The sequence below is a fragment of the Chiloscyllium punctatum genome, chromosome 39 (assembly GCF_047496795.1).
Source record: "Chiloscyllium punctatum isolate Juve2018m chromosome 39, sChiPun1.3, whole genome shotgun sequence".
NCBI lineage: Eukaryota > Metazoa > Chordata > Chondrichthyes > Orectolobiformes > Hemiscylliidae > Chiloscyllium > Chiloscyllium punctatum.
Window position 1 is genome coordinate 57424693 of NC_092777.1, and position 16155 is coordinate 57440847.

Consider the following 16155-nt stretch of genomic DNA (forward strand, 5'->3'; position numbering starts at 1 on the left):
GGTCTGTCTCTCCCTCTCTATCACTATTGTCTCATCCAGCCCCACAACCCTCCTCCAGCTCTGATCTCCTCCTAGTTACAGCTTTTTGTGTTTTTTTGATTTACAAGGATGTTGTCAGGGTTGGAGGGTTTGAGCTATAGGAAGAGGCTGAATAGGCTGGGGCTGTTTTCCCTGGATCATCGGAGACTGATGGGTGACCTTTATAGAGGTTTATAAAATCATGAGGGGCTTGGATGGGATAAATAGATACGGTCTTTTCCGCGGGGGAGTCCAGAACAAGAGAGCAAAAATTAAGGGTGAGGGGGAAATATTTAAAAGGGACAAAAGGGGCAACGTTTTCACAGAGGGTGGTGTGTATATGGAATGAGCTGCCGGAGGAAGTGGTGGAGGTGGGTACAATTACAAAATTTAAAAGGCATTTGGATGGGTATGTGAATAGGAAGGATTTAGAGGGATATGGGTCAAGTGCTGGCAAATTAATTTTACCCCAAATTAATTTAGGACATCTGGTTGGCATGGACGAGTTGGACAGAAAGGTCTGTTTCTGTGCTGTACATCTCTGTGACTCTCTGACTCTGTGTCCTTTCACTGTTAAATGGTGCCTGCAATTGCCTGAGCCACAAGTTCTGGAATTCAGCCCCCAAATGTTTCCACCTTTCTGTTTGCTTCTGATAATTATCCAGTCAGGGTGAAGGAACATTAGAAAGGGAGGGAGCACAGATTTCTGAGTTGAACAAACGTTTCAGCAGGACATAGTGGACATGACTCTAATAAAGTTGTTGCATTCTGCCTGGGTTCTCAGAGATTCTGAGCAGGGATTTCAAGTTATACTGAGTCACGCAGCTGTCAGCTTAATGTCCTTGTCGCCAGATCTGAGCCATGTTATCATGTTAGAGCTAGATCACCTGGAAACAACTTATTTTATTTCTGCCAACTTGTGCTTTATCTATAGAGCTATTGATCAGACTTGTCAGTTTATCCCACACATCGAAGGAATGGTGCCATGATGAATGCTCTCTCACGTTGGGAATAAATCTGTATTTTCCCCCCACATTTAATAATCCAGTTTTTAAAAATAAATATTTAATGTGTATATTGTCAGTTATTTGAGCCTCCAGTTACTTTCTGGAGAAGGAAAATCTTTTATCAATAATGTTTTTCTTGACCATTGCAAAATACTGTACATTGCAAAATACTGTACAAGCAACTAAGACGTTTACTCAACTGCAGTCACATTTGGGTAAAAACAATGACTGCAGATGCTGAAAATCAAATACTGGATTAGTGGTGCTGGAAGAGCACAGCAGTTCAGGCAGCATCCAACGAGCAGCGAAATCACATTTGTCTTGTAGGAGGAATAGCAGCCAATTAGCTTTTAATGATGATTAAGGATAGATATTGTCCAGGAAGTGGGGGGGGGGGGGGGGGGGGGGGGTGGAAACCCCCACTCTTCCTTAAATTGAATCTATCCCATTCACTGGAGAGAGCGAATGGGACCTGAGAGATGGTACCTCTGACAGTGCAGTACTCAGTGGCACTGGACTGTCAGTATCAGTTCTGTGCTTCGGTCTTGGGAGTGGGACTTGAACATGGAACCTGTGACCCAGATGAATGTGTTGGCTTTTAACTCATTCCTGACACTCCCTCATCAAACACCAGCATGTTATTAGGTTGTTAGATGACCTGAGAAATGATAACTAACTCCAACCCCACCATAACCAACTCCAACACCCCCCCCGCACCACTTCTCGCCTAAACCCCCCCCCACCCCCACCTCTCGCCTATATCCCCCCCCACCCCCACCTCTCAGCTATATCCCCCCCCACCCCCACCTCTCACCTATATTCCCCCCCACCTCTCACCTATATCACCCCCCCCACCTCTCGCCTATATCCCCCTCCCACCCCTCTATTCCACCCCCTTTCCACCCCGCCCATAGAGGAATCCTTACAGTGTGGAAGCAGGCCCCTTGGCCCAGCAAGTCTATCCCAACCCTCCGAAGAGTATCCCACCAGACCCATTCCCCTATTACTCAACATTTATCCCTGACTAATGCACTTCACTTATACATCCCTGAACACTATGGGCAATTTAGCATGGCAAATCCACCTAACCTTTGAATTGTGGGAGGAAATTGGAGTACCTGGAGGAAACCCACGCAGACACTGGGAGAATGTGCAAACTCCACACAGACAGTGGCCCAAGGCTGGAGTCGAACCTGGATCCTGGTGCTGTGAGGCAGCAGTGCTAACCACTGAGCCACTGTGCCACCCATTTCCAGAAACAGGGATCACAGCCTAAGGATACAAGACAGAGATGAGGAGAAATGTCTTCACCCAGAGAGTGGTGAGCCTGTGGAATTCACTACCGCAGACAGGAGCCCAGGCCAAAGTTTTGTACAATTCCAAAAAGGAGTTTAATATAGCACTTGGGCCAAAAGGGATCAAAGGTTAAAGCAGGAACAAGCTATTGAGTTGGATGATCAGCCACAATCATAACGAATGGGCAGACAGGCTCAAAGGGCTGAATGGCCTTGCTGTGCTCCTGATTTCTATGTTTGATTCCGATTTCCAGCGTCCACTGTGTATTTGCAATTAACTAAATCGCATTAACCACAAGAAGCTCCTTGGTTAAAGCAGGAAGGAGAGTTCCACTCTCACACTAAACTGAACAAGCCCTGTAGGTCCCTACACTTGGAGAGAACGATGCCAGTGATGTCCGGAGATCCCAGGATACATCCATGAGCGATGTCCAGCCTGAGGACAGGGCCACATCCTGGGACCAGAATAAGGCCTACCTTCGCCAACTGTGCTACTGTGGCTTGCCATAATCCTAAGGTGTATCATCACTTTCCTCAGCATTCCTAACTGAAACTGATCGGAGAGAGTCCGAGAGAGATCCACAGTCCTACCTGTTCCTTCTCTGGTTCCTGGTGGCTACCTGTAAATTCCTCCCTGATTCCCCTTAAGGCTATAGATTGATGACAAACATATGGGAGTGGCTTCATGGATGTGTCACAGTGACACTCCCAAGTTTCGTTCATCTGGAGCTTGAGGTCCTGCAAGTAACAACCTTTTCTGTACGTTTGGTTATTCAGAGCCAGGAAACCAGGCACAAGATGGGCATTTGAGAGGCTGGATCTGCCTTGACATTCCTGAATCTATTATCAAGGTTTATAAAGTCATGAGGGGCACAGACAGGGTAAATAGACACGGTCTTTTCCCTGGCGTGCGGGAGTGCAGAACTGGAGGTCATAGGTTTAGGGTGAGAGGGGAAATTATATAAAAGGGACAACTTTTCACACAGAGGATGGTACGTGTGTGGAATGAGCTTTCAGAGGAAGTGTTGGAGGCTGGTACAATTACAACATTTAAAAGACATCTGGATGGGTATATGAATAGGAAGGGTTTAGAGGGCTATGGGCCAGGTGCTGGCAAATGGGACTAGATTGGATCAGGATATCTGATCGGCATAGACGAGGTGGACCGAAAGGTCTGTTCCCGTGCTGTACATCTCTATGACTCTATATATGGGTTACTCAGAGCCAGGATGGGCACTTGAGAGGCTGGAGTTGCCTTGACATTCCTGAATCTATTAAAACAGTCAGGGACCCCATTTTTCCCTTTTTAGATGATAGCTAGTTTCTAATCAACCCATTCAGGAATGTCACTCTGCAGTCTAGAGCATGTTGGGCTTGAACAGGCTTCCTGGTTCAGAGGAAGAGACACTACTATTGCAACGCAAGAGACCCCTTCTCCTCGCCCCCCCCCCCCCCCCCCCCCCTCACCTTCCACCACCACCATTTGACTATATATTGGAAAACATGTTGGAAACTGTTGTATAGATAGTAAGTACTGTCAGCATTTTTTTCCTCCAATTAAAACCCACAAGGGATTGTGTAGATTGTTTTTTTTTGGAGCAGTGGGAGAGAGACTTTGAGACAGAGTCTTACAAGGGGTGTTTGAGTTAAGGAAGAGTCTTCTATTGACAGCCTTCAGATTGGTCTCGCTGCAGTTTGTTACAGACTATTACAATCTGTTCTCAATTTAAAATGAAGTTTCGATGATGACTCCTGAAGCCACACTGTCCTGATTTCAGAGGAAGGTATTGAAATTTCGAGATGGCTGGTTCAGCCTTGGAGACACAATGCTTCTGGTTTATATATCTGCCCTCTCTCTTTTCTTCCTAGAATCGCTTGCAGGAAAGTTTGAGGCTGTTTTCTTCCATCTGCAACAACATATTCTTCCGGAATACCTCCATGGTATGTTGATATCAGTGGAAAAATGAATGACGAATAAACAAAATATGTGATCAAGGGCTGAGGTGGGTGAAGCTGATTTAATTGGTTACTGGTTTAATTTTTTTTTTCTTTATTCAAACGTGGCATCGCCTGGAAGACCAGCATTGTTGCCAGTTCCTAATTACCCATGAACTGAGTGGCTTGTCTGGCCATTTTCGAGAACAGTTAAGAATTAGCCAGATTGCTGTGGGTCTGGAGTCGCATGTAGGTCAGACTAGGTAAGAACAGCAAATCTCCTTCCCTAAAGGGCATTAATGAGCAATAAGTTGTATTTTCATAGTCCCCCTTCCTAAGACTGAATTATGGATATTTACAGCTGCCATAGTGGGATAGAATCCCTATATAATGGAAGCAGGCCATTCAACCCATACCAAACCTCCAAAAAGCATACCACCCAGTGCCACCCTCTACTCTGTTCCTGTAACCTTGCATTTCCCATGGCTAATGAATAAAACCTGCACATCCCTGGACACTACAGGGCAATTTACCATGGCCAATCCACCTAGCCTGCACATCCCTAGACACTATAGGCAGTTTAGCATGGCCAATCCACCCTAACCTGCATATCTTTGGACTGTGGGAGGAAACCAGAGCACCTGGAAGAAACTTGCACAGGCACAGGGTGAATATGCAAATTCCTGGAATCGAACCCAGGTCTCTGGTCTTGTGAAGCAGCAGTGCTAACTACTGAGCCACATAGGGTATTAGCCTGGACCTTTGATATTACTACTCCAGTGACATTAACACTGCCACTGCCACTATCTCCGATACCTGTAGGAAGGGGCCTGTGGGGTTTGTAGGAGGAAGGATGAGCTTGTAAGGAAGAGATTTTTTTTGCATGGGAGTTGTTGGTGCAGTAAGGAAGGAGTATTTTGTTTTGGGCAGGGATAGAGGGGTAAAAAGAGACAGTCAGGTCAAAAGCGAGAAGGAAAATTCAAAGGCATTTGCACCGTAATTCAGAGGAACCACGATTATCCGAACGAGATAGGTGGGCACTATTTCATTTGGATAATTGATTATTTGGTTAATCGATTCAATGCCTCTCCTCTGGGGCTTGGAGTTTTCGGAAGTTTCCTTTTTCTTCGGTCGGCCTGCCTTGCTCCGTCTCTCTGTCTCAAGGTTTGATTCTGAGCAGACACACTTGTGTGTAAGGGACTGCAGCATTGCTGAAGCACCCGCCCCCCCCCTCCTGCCAACCCCCATCAGTTCAATGGGATTGAGACATCGGGCACTTGCTATGGTCTGCTCCCCATTCAGGAGACTAGATAGCAGCACACCGCCTGCAAGCCCCCTCTCCCCCCAAACCCTGTCCGACTTCCCAACCCTGCCACCCATCTGCACCCCCGTCAACCTCCCCCCAAACCCTGTCCCCCCAGTCCACCACACCTCCGTCTGACCCCACCCAAACCCACCCCCATGCCCCCAACCCCGTTCAGCCATGCCACCCAGTTTGTTTTTAATCATTGTGAATAAAAAAAGTGATCAATGTTGGAAACTCCTCTTTGATGTAATGTTTCTATCGGGACCTTGAGATCTCTTCCGGACAATCTGAAATTCGGATAATTGATATTTGGATAATCGAGGTACCTCTGTGTTGTGAAATGGAGAAAAGGTGGTGATTTGCGCGAGGGAGAGAGCATGATGTCTTGGGGTTGGCTGTAAATGAACAAAACACTACATCCCAGCGAGAAAGAGGAAGGGAAGGAAATCTCTTATTTATCATCAAAAAGCACATTTCTGACAGAAAAATCTCTCTCCTCGTTAGAACATTTTTCAGCCGTCAGTCAATCAGCTAGTTATTTAAAGTCTGTTCACCTGTGACCTCTAATTAATCCAGTTCCGTTTATTACTAATTGTGTCTGCCATTTGTAATTAGAATGCAACTAATGACTGATGACAAATGGTCAATTCTGTTCTGCTTGACAATCTTGCTTACCATTACTGTCTGCTTAATGGAGTCATTTAATCGACTATGTTTCTCCTCCCTAATGAGAGATTATTCAGCGCTATTGTTCAGATCAGACTCAATTCTCTGGATGGGTATATGTTCTATTTTCTTGTGATTACATCGTCAGTGAAAAATCTAACCTGAAGCACAAGGGACCTTTCCCACCAATCCCCATGTTTATTTCCCACATTAAATGATTTATTGAACTGAGTTAGGGTAAAATTTGAGTGTCTGTTCCCTCAATTGGCTGGATGTCTGGTTAAGCGATGCAGAGTGATACCAACAGTGTGGGTTCAGTTTCCATACCAGCTGAGGTAGCCATGAAGGACTCTCCTTCTCAACCTCTCCCCTCACCTGAGGCACGTTGACCCTCAGGTTAAACTATCACCACTTGTCTGTGTCTACTGAGAACAGCCTCATGGTCCTCTGAGATGACGGTAACTTGACTTTTACTTTAAGGATAAAATTCCAAGAAATTAAAAAGACCAACACAAATTGAGCGTGGAATGTGAAAGTTAGAGGTCTCTGCTAATGTCATTTAAGTACTTTTATTCACTTTTTGATTATAAATTGCTTTCTTTCTCCTTTAAGATCTTGTTCTTGAACAAAATTGACCTGTTCCAAGAAAAGATTTTGCACTCGGGGAGACATCTCCGGCTGTACTTTGCACAATATCGAGGTATGGACCTTTTAGGGTGCAAGGTTGATATCTCGTGTTAGTGGGCTACATCTCTTCACCTTGCTCTGTGCACTCGGTTTGTCAGAGGGCGATGGGATTGGGCTTTTTTAATTGGGGTCCATACACACAGCCCATCATCCAACAGCTCAGCCCAGGTTTGCTCTGTGTAAATTGGCTGCTTTGGTCCCTACATTACGAGAGTGACTACATTTCCAGCATACTTTGTGGAAGGTGCAGTGCTTTGGGATGTCATAGAGTGTAGAATCATAAAGCTGTACAGCGCGGGAGTGGGAAAAGTAGACCAATGTACCACAGGAGGTGAAAATATATTTAGGTTTTTGCAAGCTTTTGGCCAAAGTTAATGCTGACCCAAGGTTGTCCGAGTGTGGGGAGTCCTGGTCAACAGAATGGATAGTGAGCTGGTGACAATGCAAATGACAGAAAGAGGGTGGTTAAGGGTAGTTACTTGGGTTGGCTAAGGTAGGATCTGGTATTCTGCTGGCATTTCATCACTTGCACGACCAACTTCGACCCTGGAATTGAAAGCCAGCAATAAGTTAAAAGGAGGCTTTAGTTGAATAGGGGTGTAATTAGCAATCGCATTTCAATATTGTTAAGTGTGAGAGAAGATTTAGATTACTTACAGTGTGGAACAGGCCCTTTGGCCCAACAAGTCCACACTGACCCGCAACCCACCGAGACCCATTCCCCTACATTTATCCCTTCACCTAACTACGGGCAATTTAGCATGGCCAATTCACCTAACCTGCACATTTTTGGACTGTGGGAGGAAACTGGAGCACCCGGAGGAAACCCACGCAGGCACGGGGAGATTGTGCAAACTCCACACAGTCAGTCGCCTGAGGCAGGAATTGAACTCAGGTCTCTGGCGCTGTGAGGCAGCAGTGCTAACCACTGGGAGGAATAAGGAGTTTTCATAACCCTCTGCATAACTACTGTCTGAATAGGATCGAGGTGGAAAGGAAGCTGGTGGTACCAATACAGAGGATTAGGAAAATGTTGGATATTATAGGTATAAAGTATATGCTTTCCTTTGCATGAAATTCTAAAACTAGGTGCCTTAATTATGATAGACACAAATAAATCCAATCAGAATTCAGAAGAATTTCTTTCACTAAAATAGTGTTTTCAGTGTGCAAATTGCAGTGCCAAGGGAATTTGGGGCAAATAGAATAGGTGCATGTAGGGGGAAGCCACAAGAGAAAGGAATATTCTTTCGTGGGACGTGGGCATTACTGCGAGGTTAGCATTTATTGACCATCTCTGGACTGTGAACTGAATGGCTTACCAGGCAATTTCAGAGGGCAATAGACAGTCAAGCTTCTTGCTGGAGTCCTATGTAAGGCCAGACAATGATGGCGGATTTCCCTCCTTCAAGGACATTAGTGAACCAGACGGGCTTTTACAACATGAAGGTAACAGATATCTTTTCACCATTACTTGAGATGGCCTTTCAAATCCAGACTCGTTTCTTAATGTGAGTGGGGATTCCACCATGGGATTTGGTCCCGCTTCCACAGCGTATTAACCTGACCCTCAGGGATTACGAGTCCAATGACATTACCACTAATCCACGCTCTCTCCAGGATGAAGTATATACTGAGGGGATTAGCTGATGTAAGATCTGAGGAAGTTTGTATAGAGCATCAACACCAATATAGATTCACTGGGTCAAATGGCCTGTCTCTGTGCCACATAAAGTACTGAAGCATTTTATCAATTTCATCTAGCATGTTCCTATGTTATTTATCATGTTGCTGTTGGCATGTTTGGTGGCTGTATAGTGTTTTACTGAAGGTCCGTCTGAACCTATTCCTCCCTCTGGAGATGTCCAGAGCTTTACTATGTCCCGAAAAGGCTGCTCTCTTAACAGCTTAACGTGGCTCAGGTGGCTCACGCAATCAAACTGTGCAGTTGATGCAAAGTTAATTCTAAGTCGGTGTGATTGTCGGAATGGAAAAGGCAAATCTAATTAGAAAGCCTGCCTGGAGTTGGAAGGCCGTGATAATGAGGAATAAGGCCATGGGAGAATGAAGTTCACTTTCTGATCTGAGTTTTCAGGGCTTTCATTTTGAAATACCAGCTGGGACCTGAGGATAGATATCATTCAGCGTATTTTCTATAGTTCAGCAGATGTAGTGCACTCTCATTTCTCTGGGCTTTGACCTGTCGAGACACTTCTATTTTTAGTGAGCCTGTGAAGTTCATCTTGCGATATGAAATTTAAACAATTTTGTGCCTGAACTTTTCAAATGCAATAAACGTTGTTCTTCTATTTCTCTTAACCACCTCCTCTCCCCCACGGCCTCACGGCCCCATGGCTCCAGGGTGTAGGTGTTGCTGGCAGGTCAGTATTTATTGATCATTCCTTGTTGCCCCTCCAGGGGGTGGAATGAGGTAACCACACCAATTTATTCAGAACTTGCTGAATCTGTAAGGGAATCAGGTGGGGGGGAGCTGGCATGGTTATGGGGGAAAGGAAAGAAATTGTCGTAGAGTCATAGTGATGTACAGCACGCGAACAGACTCTTCAGTCCATGCTGACCAGGTATCCCACATTAACGTAGTCCCATTTGCCAGCATTTGGCCTATATCCCTGTAAACCCTTCCTATTCATGTACCCATCCAGATGCCTTTTAAATTTGTAATTGTACCAGCCTTCACCATTTCCTCTGGTAGCTCATTCCATACACACACCACCCTCTGCGTGAAAAAGCTGCCCCTTAAATCTCTGTTAAATCTTTCCTTTCTCACCTTGAACCTATACCCTCTCGTTTTGGAATCCCCCATCCTGAGATAAAGACTTTGGCCATTCACCCTACCCTTGTCCCTTATGATATTATAAAGTCCTATAAGGTAACCTCTCAGCGTCTGACGCTCCAGGGAAAACAGTCCCAGCCTATTCAGCCTCTCCCTATAAAGCAAACCCTTCAACCTCAGCAATGTCCCTGTAAATCTTTTCTGAACCCTCTCAAGTTTCACAAGTGGATTTGAGGATTAACAGATCAGCTATGATCCCTTTGAGTAGTGGAACAGACTTGGTGTACTTCTGCTCCTGCATCTTATGGGCAATGGTTGGGGTTTCTGTCATGAAGAAATTTATGCTCGAGTACCAGAGCGTGGATAGAGATTGTATAATGTTCAAGGCAATGAGCCACGCGCAGGAAATTGGGACAAGTGTCGATAAGTTGGGGCAGAATCAATGGGCTGAAGAGCCTTTTCTGTGCTGTATGACTCTGATTCTGATAAGCATCTGAGAGGAGAGATGAGGGGTGGCACGGTGGCTCAATGGTTAACACTGCTGCCTCACAGTGCCAGGATCCAAGGTTCAATTCCATATCTGCGTGGGATTCCTCCAGGTGCTTCGGTTTCCTCCCATAGTCCAAAGGTGTGCAGGTTGGGGTGGATTGGCCATGCCAAATTGCTTGTAGTGTAGACGGACTTGCAGGCGCTATGGGTTAGCCATGGGAAATGTGGGTCTGGGTGGAATGCTCTTTGGAGGGTCAGTGTGGACTCTGTGATTGTATCAGTGTTGGAAGTGGGGAGGGACTGAGTGGACCAGTTAAAGATGGGAAAACTATTGGTGGGTGGAGATAGGGCCATTGATCGTTGGATACAGGGAATGGGTAAATGAAAAGGGAAAAAGTAGTTGATGGAGGAGCAGAGATTGAAAGTGTGTTAATGGGGATTATGTAAAGTTGAAGCAGAGTGCAGTTGAAGTTGTTGAGGTAGTTGGTTTGCTGTGACATCTGATGCTATTTTTTGCTAATTTTTAACATGTGCTCGAAAGTCTAGTCTGTTTAAGATTTCAGTTCCTGAACATAAGGGGGCAATTTTCACTTAACAGCACTCTTCCCACTCTCTTCCCCACACAGCACTGAATATAAAATGCAACCTATTCCCAGATAGTTGTCATTCTCTTGCCTCATCTACTTGTGTTTTATTCATAAAATTATATGTCATAACTTTTGTCTGTTTAGCTCTGAAGGACAATGTAAACCGAGAGTAACTTCTTCCAATGGTAGTAACTAGAGGGGATAGCTTTAAGGTGATTGACAAAAGGACCCAAGGTAATTCAGTGAAAGGTAGTTTTATTTGAGGAGCAGTGAGGACTTGGAATGTGGGGCTGGCAGATACAAAATTAGCTCCAAAGGGAATTGGAGAAATGAGTCAAGGAGAAGTAACAGGAGAGTGAGACTGACCTGATTTGCTCTTTGCAAGAGTGGGCAGAGTCAGCTTTGACAAAGCATCAGTTAGACTCGAAACGTCAGCTCTTTTCTCTCCTTACAGATGCTGCCAGACCTGCTGGGATTATCCAGCATTTTCTCTTTTGGTTGCTCTTTGCAAGGTCTGGCACAGACTTGATGCGCTGAATGACCTTCAACACTGATTCAATGGGATTACATTTTGTCAACCTACAGTTACCAATGTGAAAATAGTCCTTGGGCTGTATGTTTTGGAAGGGGAGCAAGGGGGTGTTGTTGACGTCAACACTGACACAGGGCAGTGCTGCAAAGCTGCATTCTCAACAAAGTGATAAAATATATTTAAATGATGGTCCTTTGCCGTCGTCTTCATTGTCCAAGCACTGAGCAATGAACGTTGAGCTTTTGCTGCATTAAAGGTAGCCTTGAGTGATTGATGGTCTCTTTGCCTGTTCTTTAAAACAACCTCCTGCACATTATAAAAGGAATGGGAAAGGTTTAGGAGAGAATTCTCAGGTCTGAGCCTCAGCAGCTGAAGAAAACTACTAGTGAGACCATATCTGGAGTACTGTGTACAGGACTGGACACCATACTAACGAAAAGATGTTAATGTGTTCAAAACAGTCCAGGAGAGGTTTACTAGACTAAAACCTGGAATGAGTGGATTGCGTTATGAGGCTAGGCCTGTATTCTCTGGAGTTCAGAAGAGTCAGAGGTGACTTTATTGAAGCATAACAGATCCTGAGGAGACCTGATAAGGTGGATGTGGAAAAGGATGTTTTCTCATGAGGCAAGCTAGAACTCGAGATGATAGTTTAAAAATAACTTAGAGATGAGGAAACATTTTTTTTTCTCTAAGGATTGAGGTCTTTGGAATTCCCTTCCTCAAAAGGCAGTAGATGCTAAATCTTTCAATATCTTGAAGGCAGAGGTAGATAGATTCATAATGACCAAAAGGATGATAGATTATTGGGGATATGCAGGAATGTAGAGTTTAGGTTAAAATCAGATCAGCCATTGCCTTATTGAATGGGGAATCAGACTTGAAGGGTGGAATAGCCTACTCCCTTTCCTTGTTTTTGTATATGTTAATAACAGTATCTGGAAACCAGCGCTTACCTTCAGGGCACAAGAAGCCAGGGTCAGAGGAGCGTAGAGATATCATCGAGGGTTCAGGCTGAAGGCTGGTATTTGAAAAGCAGTTGTTCATTTTCCCAATCCTGTTTTTTTTTTTTGCCCCTGTAAAACAAGTGTTTGACCAAAGCAGGAGTGAGACGGGGGGACTGCACCAAGTCTTCAGATTGGACTGTGACTGCATGGCAGTGAAGGAGACGATGTTGTTCAAACGGATTATCGTGTGAAATTGTTGGTCAGTAGCCAACCAAACAGTTTAATTTCCGACCTTTATCTCCCTGTCCTGAACCCTCAGAGGATCGGCCGCAGATAGCACCCTGCAGCCTCTGTTCAGGGGATGTAGCCAGTCAGTGCCGGGGACAGCTGTGTTACCTCGTATGAAGATGGATCTGTGAAATTGACATTAACTCTGAAGGCTGTACATTATGCACACACAGCTGAAGCAGAATTACGTGTGCAAGAAGCAGCCTTTCTGTCTCATTGTTATAAACAAACCTTGCATTTACATCCTCAGGTGTGGGAATGGGTCAGAAAATACTGCGTGCCAATGTCCTATTATACCAGGAGAAACACTGCAGCCAATTTACACATAGTAAGCTCCCACAGACAGCCAAATGATAATGACCAGATAATCTTTTAGATTTTTGTGATTTGGCTTTTATTGTCGATTGTTCTCAAGTATGGGGATACAGGAGTACATTGAAAAGTGTATAATGTCGCCGTACATGGCACCATCTTAGGTACAGAGTACCTTGGGAACAAAATTTCTGGTACAGAAACCGAGAAATAAAGATGATGTGGAGGTGCTAGGTCCAGGGTGGACTAAGTTAGAAGGTCACACACAACACCAGGTTATACTCCCAATAGGTTTATTTGAAATCACAAGCGGTGCTCCTTCATCAAGTGAAATGAAATAAAGAAGTAAGTTTTGAAAGTTCATCACTACAGCCTTCAGTGAGCTGGTTTCCGCCCATGCAGTGCCCTGCAGGCAATGGGGGCTGTCACAAATGAGGTCTTGGTTTGAGCAATGGAGTTGGAGGGGGGAGGGTGAAAGGTGGAAGGAGTCAGATGCAGGTGGTTGGCATTGCCTTTTTTATGAGCAATTCTCTCTCTCACACACACACTCTCTCTCTTGCACACGCGTGCACACACACCGTCTCTCTCTCTGTCTCTCTCTCACACACACACACTCTGTCTATCAGTCTCTCACACACACAAACTCTCTCTCTCTCTCTCTCTCTCTCTCTCTCTCTCTCTCTCTCACTCACTCACTCACTCACTCACTCACTCACTCACTCACTCACTCACTCACTCACACACACACACACACACACACAATCTGTCTCTGTCTCTCTCTGTCTCACTCTCTCTCTCTCTGTCTCACACACATTCTCACACTCTCTCTCTTTGTCTCTCTGTTGCCCAGGTGCTGATTGCGATGTGGATTCTGCCGCCCGTTTTGTTGCCAGTCAGTTCCTGTCTCTTAACAGGAACCCAGCAAAGTTGATCTACCACCATTTCACAACAGCTACCGATACATCCAATATTCAAGTTGTCTTCCAGGTTGTCATGGACACCATTATAAAAGAAAACCTGCAAGCAGTCTCTCTGCTTTAATCCTGATTGGGTGCAGTGGGCACGGTTCTGGGGTAAGAGACAAAGCATTTCCCCACAGACTTTGCTCTGGCTTGTGACCGGGCCAGTGAAAGGCACAGCCCCCTGGACCCTCAGACCAGACTCCCTGCAATCACACGGACTTATCACTGTGTTGAGCTATTGCATCCTAGGTGACCTCCTTTATAGTAATGGGGAGGGATTAATGGTGAAACTCCACATCATTTCAATATTGTAACCACCCAACCTCCTGTCAGTGAGGACATGGAGGGTGCTATGAAGGATATTTAAAGTTCCACATCTCCACTCTACAAGAGGGGGCTGTGGATTCAATCATTCCAGCACAGCCTTGGCAAAATGAGCACTGTTCGAGGTTTCTGGCAGCCCCGTTTTCCTCTTCCTTCTGCTATACTTCTAGTTCCTGATTCCAGAGGCGGCTTTGGCAATGCAGGCTGCATTTGGAGGGCAATTCCAGTGACGTTTCATTGGATAATGCCTGGGGGGAGACCATTTACTGCGACAATCAGGCCAAACCCGTCGAACATTGAGATTTTCTGTGATGGTACAATATCGTGAACCAGTATGCAGTCCTACAGACAATTCTCACCAACTCTGATTATAAACTACAGTCATCGCTCTCTCTGGGGTAGGGGAGAGGCAAGGCTTTCAGTCTCCTGATTTACTGATGTTTTAGTTTGTTGCTGCCTATAGTTCAATCCTTTCTTATGAAGGGAGTTTCAGTATGTTATGGAAAGCTGTGTATCAATATATTTTGTTGTATTGTTAATATTGAATGACAAATATTGCACTGGTGTATGTTCAGAATAAAGTAGTTAATGGCCCTTAAAGCTTATTTCTGACTGTCTCTGTTGTTACATGTAGAAGGAACATTCTTTACAGAGACTATTGTACAGATATTAGAGATATTTAACCTGCTAGTGAAAGCTACCTTCTTAAAAGGGAAGTAGTCAGGTGTCTTGATTTGAACCTTTTCAGAAATCCAGCTTTATTCCTCAGCACTTACAATTTTGATTTTATTGCAATTCCTTTTTGCAGGTGAGTGTGAAGAACAGAACCGAGTTAACGAGGCTTGTTACTTGCTATCCTCTCACCCTGAGACTTTCACCACATGATTTAGTTGTGTTCAGGCAGTGATCTGTTCCAAGGCCCAGCTGGGCCTGGTCTCCATCCAACCATTTTCATTTGTTCTGGGTATTGTTGGCAAGATTACCAGGTATTACCCATCCCTGGTTGTTCTTGAGCTGCTGGTGGTGGTGTTGAGCTGTTTCCTTGAACCGCTGCATTTCGGACCGATGTAGATACACACAGTGTGATTTCTGTGAGAGTGTGACACGATGACATTTCAGAAGGCAGTAGAGAGTCAGCCACATTGTAGTGAGTCTGAATTTGCCAGTTGGCCAGACCAGGAAGGGATAGGAAGTTCTCTTACCAAAAGGGGCATCTATTGATCCAGTTCAGTTTGTAATGACCATGGTTTTACATTGACCAATAATTCCACACTCTTTTATTGGTTTCAATTAAAATTCTCCCAGCTGCTGTGGTAGCATTTGAACCTGTGTCTCCAAGGTAGAGTCTTCATTTCAAGAGGACTAGAATGGAAGAGCAGGGACTTACTGGTGAGGCTGTATGAGGTTCTGATCAGACCGTGTTTGGAATACCAGGAGCAGTTTTGGGCCTCGTATCTAAGGAAGGATGTGCTAGTGTTGGAAGGAGTCCAGAGGAGATTCACAAGAATAGTCCCGGGCCTGAAGGGCTTGTCATATGAGGAGCAGTTGAGGACCCTGGTCCTGTACTCAATGGAGATTAGAAGGATAAGGGAGGATCTCATTGAAATTTGCAGTATATACTGACAGGCCTGAATACAGTGGATGTGCAGAAGATGTTTCCACTAGTAGAAGAGACTAGGGCCAGAGGGCACAGTGCCAGAGTGAAGGGACGATCTTTTAGAACAGAGATGAAGAGGGAATTCTTCAGTCAGGGGGTGATGAATTTGTGGAACTCATTGCTGCAGAAGGCTGTGGAGGGCAAGACATTGAGTGTGTTTAAGACAGAGATAGATGAAGAGGGAATTCTTCAGTCAGGGGATGATGAATTTGTGGAACTCATTGCTGCAGAAGGCTGTGGAGGGCAAGTCATTGTGTGTGTTTAAGACAGAGATAGATGGCCCTTGGTTAGTAAGGGAATGAAGGGTTGCAGGGAGAAGGCAGGAGAATTGAGAAATATGATTGAATTA

At 45.0% G+C, this 16155-nt stretch overlaps 1 protein-coding gene across 4 annotated transcripts in view; it reads left to right on the plus strand.

The window, feature by feature from the left end:
• The window catches only part of gnav1 (guanine nucleotide binding protein (G protein) alpha v1), a 134936-nt gene extending 120198 nt beyond the window's left edge, over nucleotides 1–14738 (plus strand). For 2 of the 4 annotated variants that reach the window (XM_072558785.1, XM_072558786.1), the window contains 3 exons: nucleotides 4190–4261; nucleotides 6840–6927; nucleotides 13714–14738. In XM_072558785.1, coding sequence (XP_072414886.1) covers nucleotides 4190–4261; nucleotides 6840–6927; nucleotides 13714–13904 — 351 coding nt within the window. In that variant the 3' untranslated portion in view covers nucleotides 13905–14738. Of the gene's footprint in view, nucleotides 1–4189; nucleotides 4324–6839; nucleotides 6928–13713 lie in introns of those variants that run through there. The other 2 variants (XR_011954851.1, XM_072558787.1) reach the window with 2 other exon arrangements.
• Nucleotides 14739–16155: the final 1417 nt, after the last annotated feature.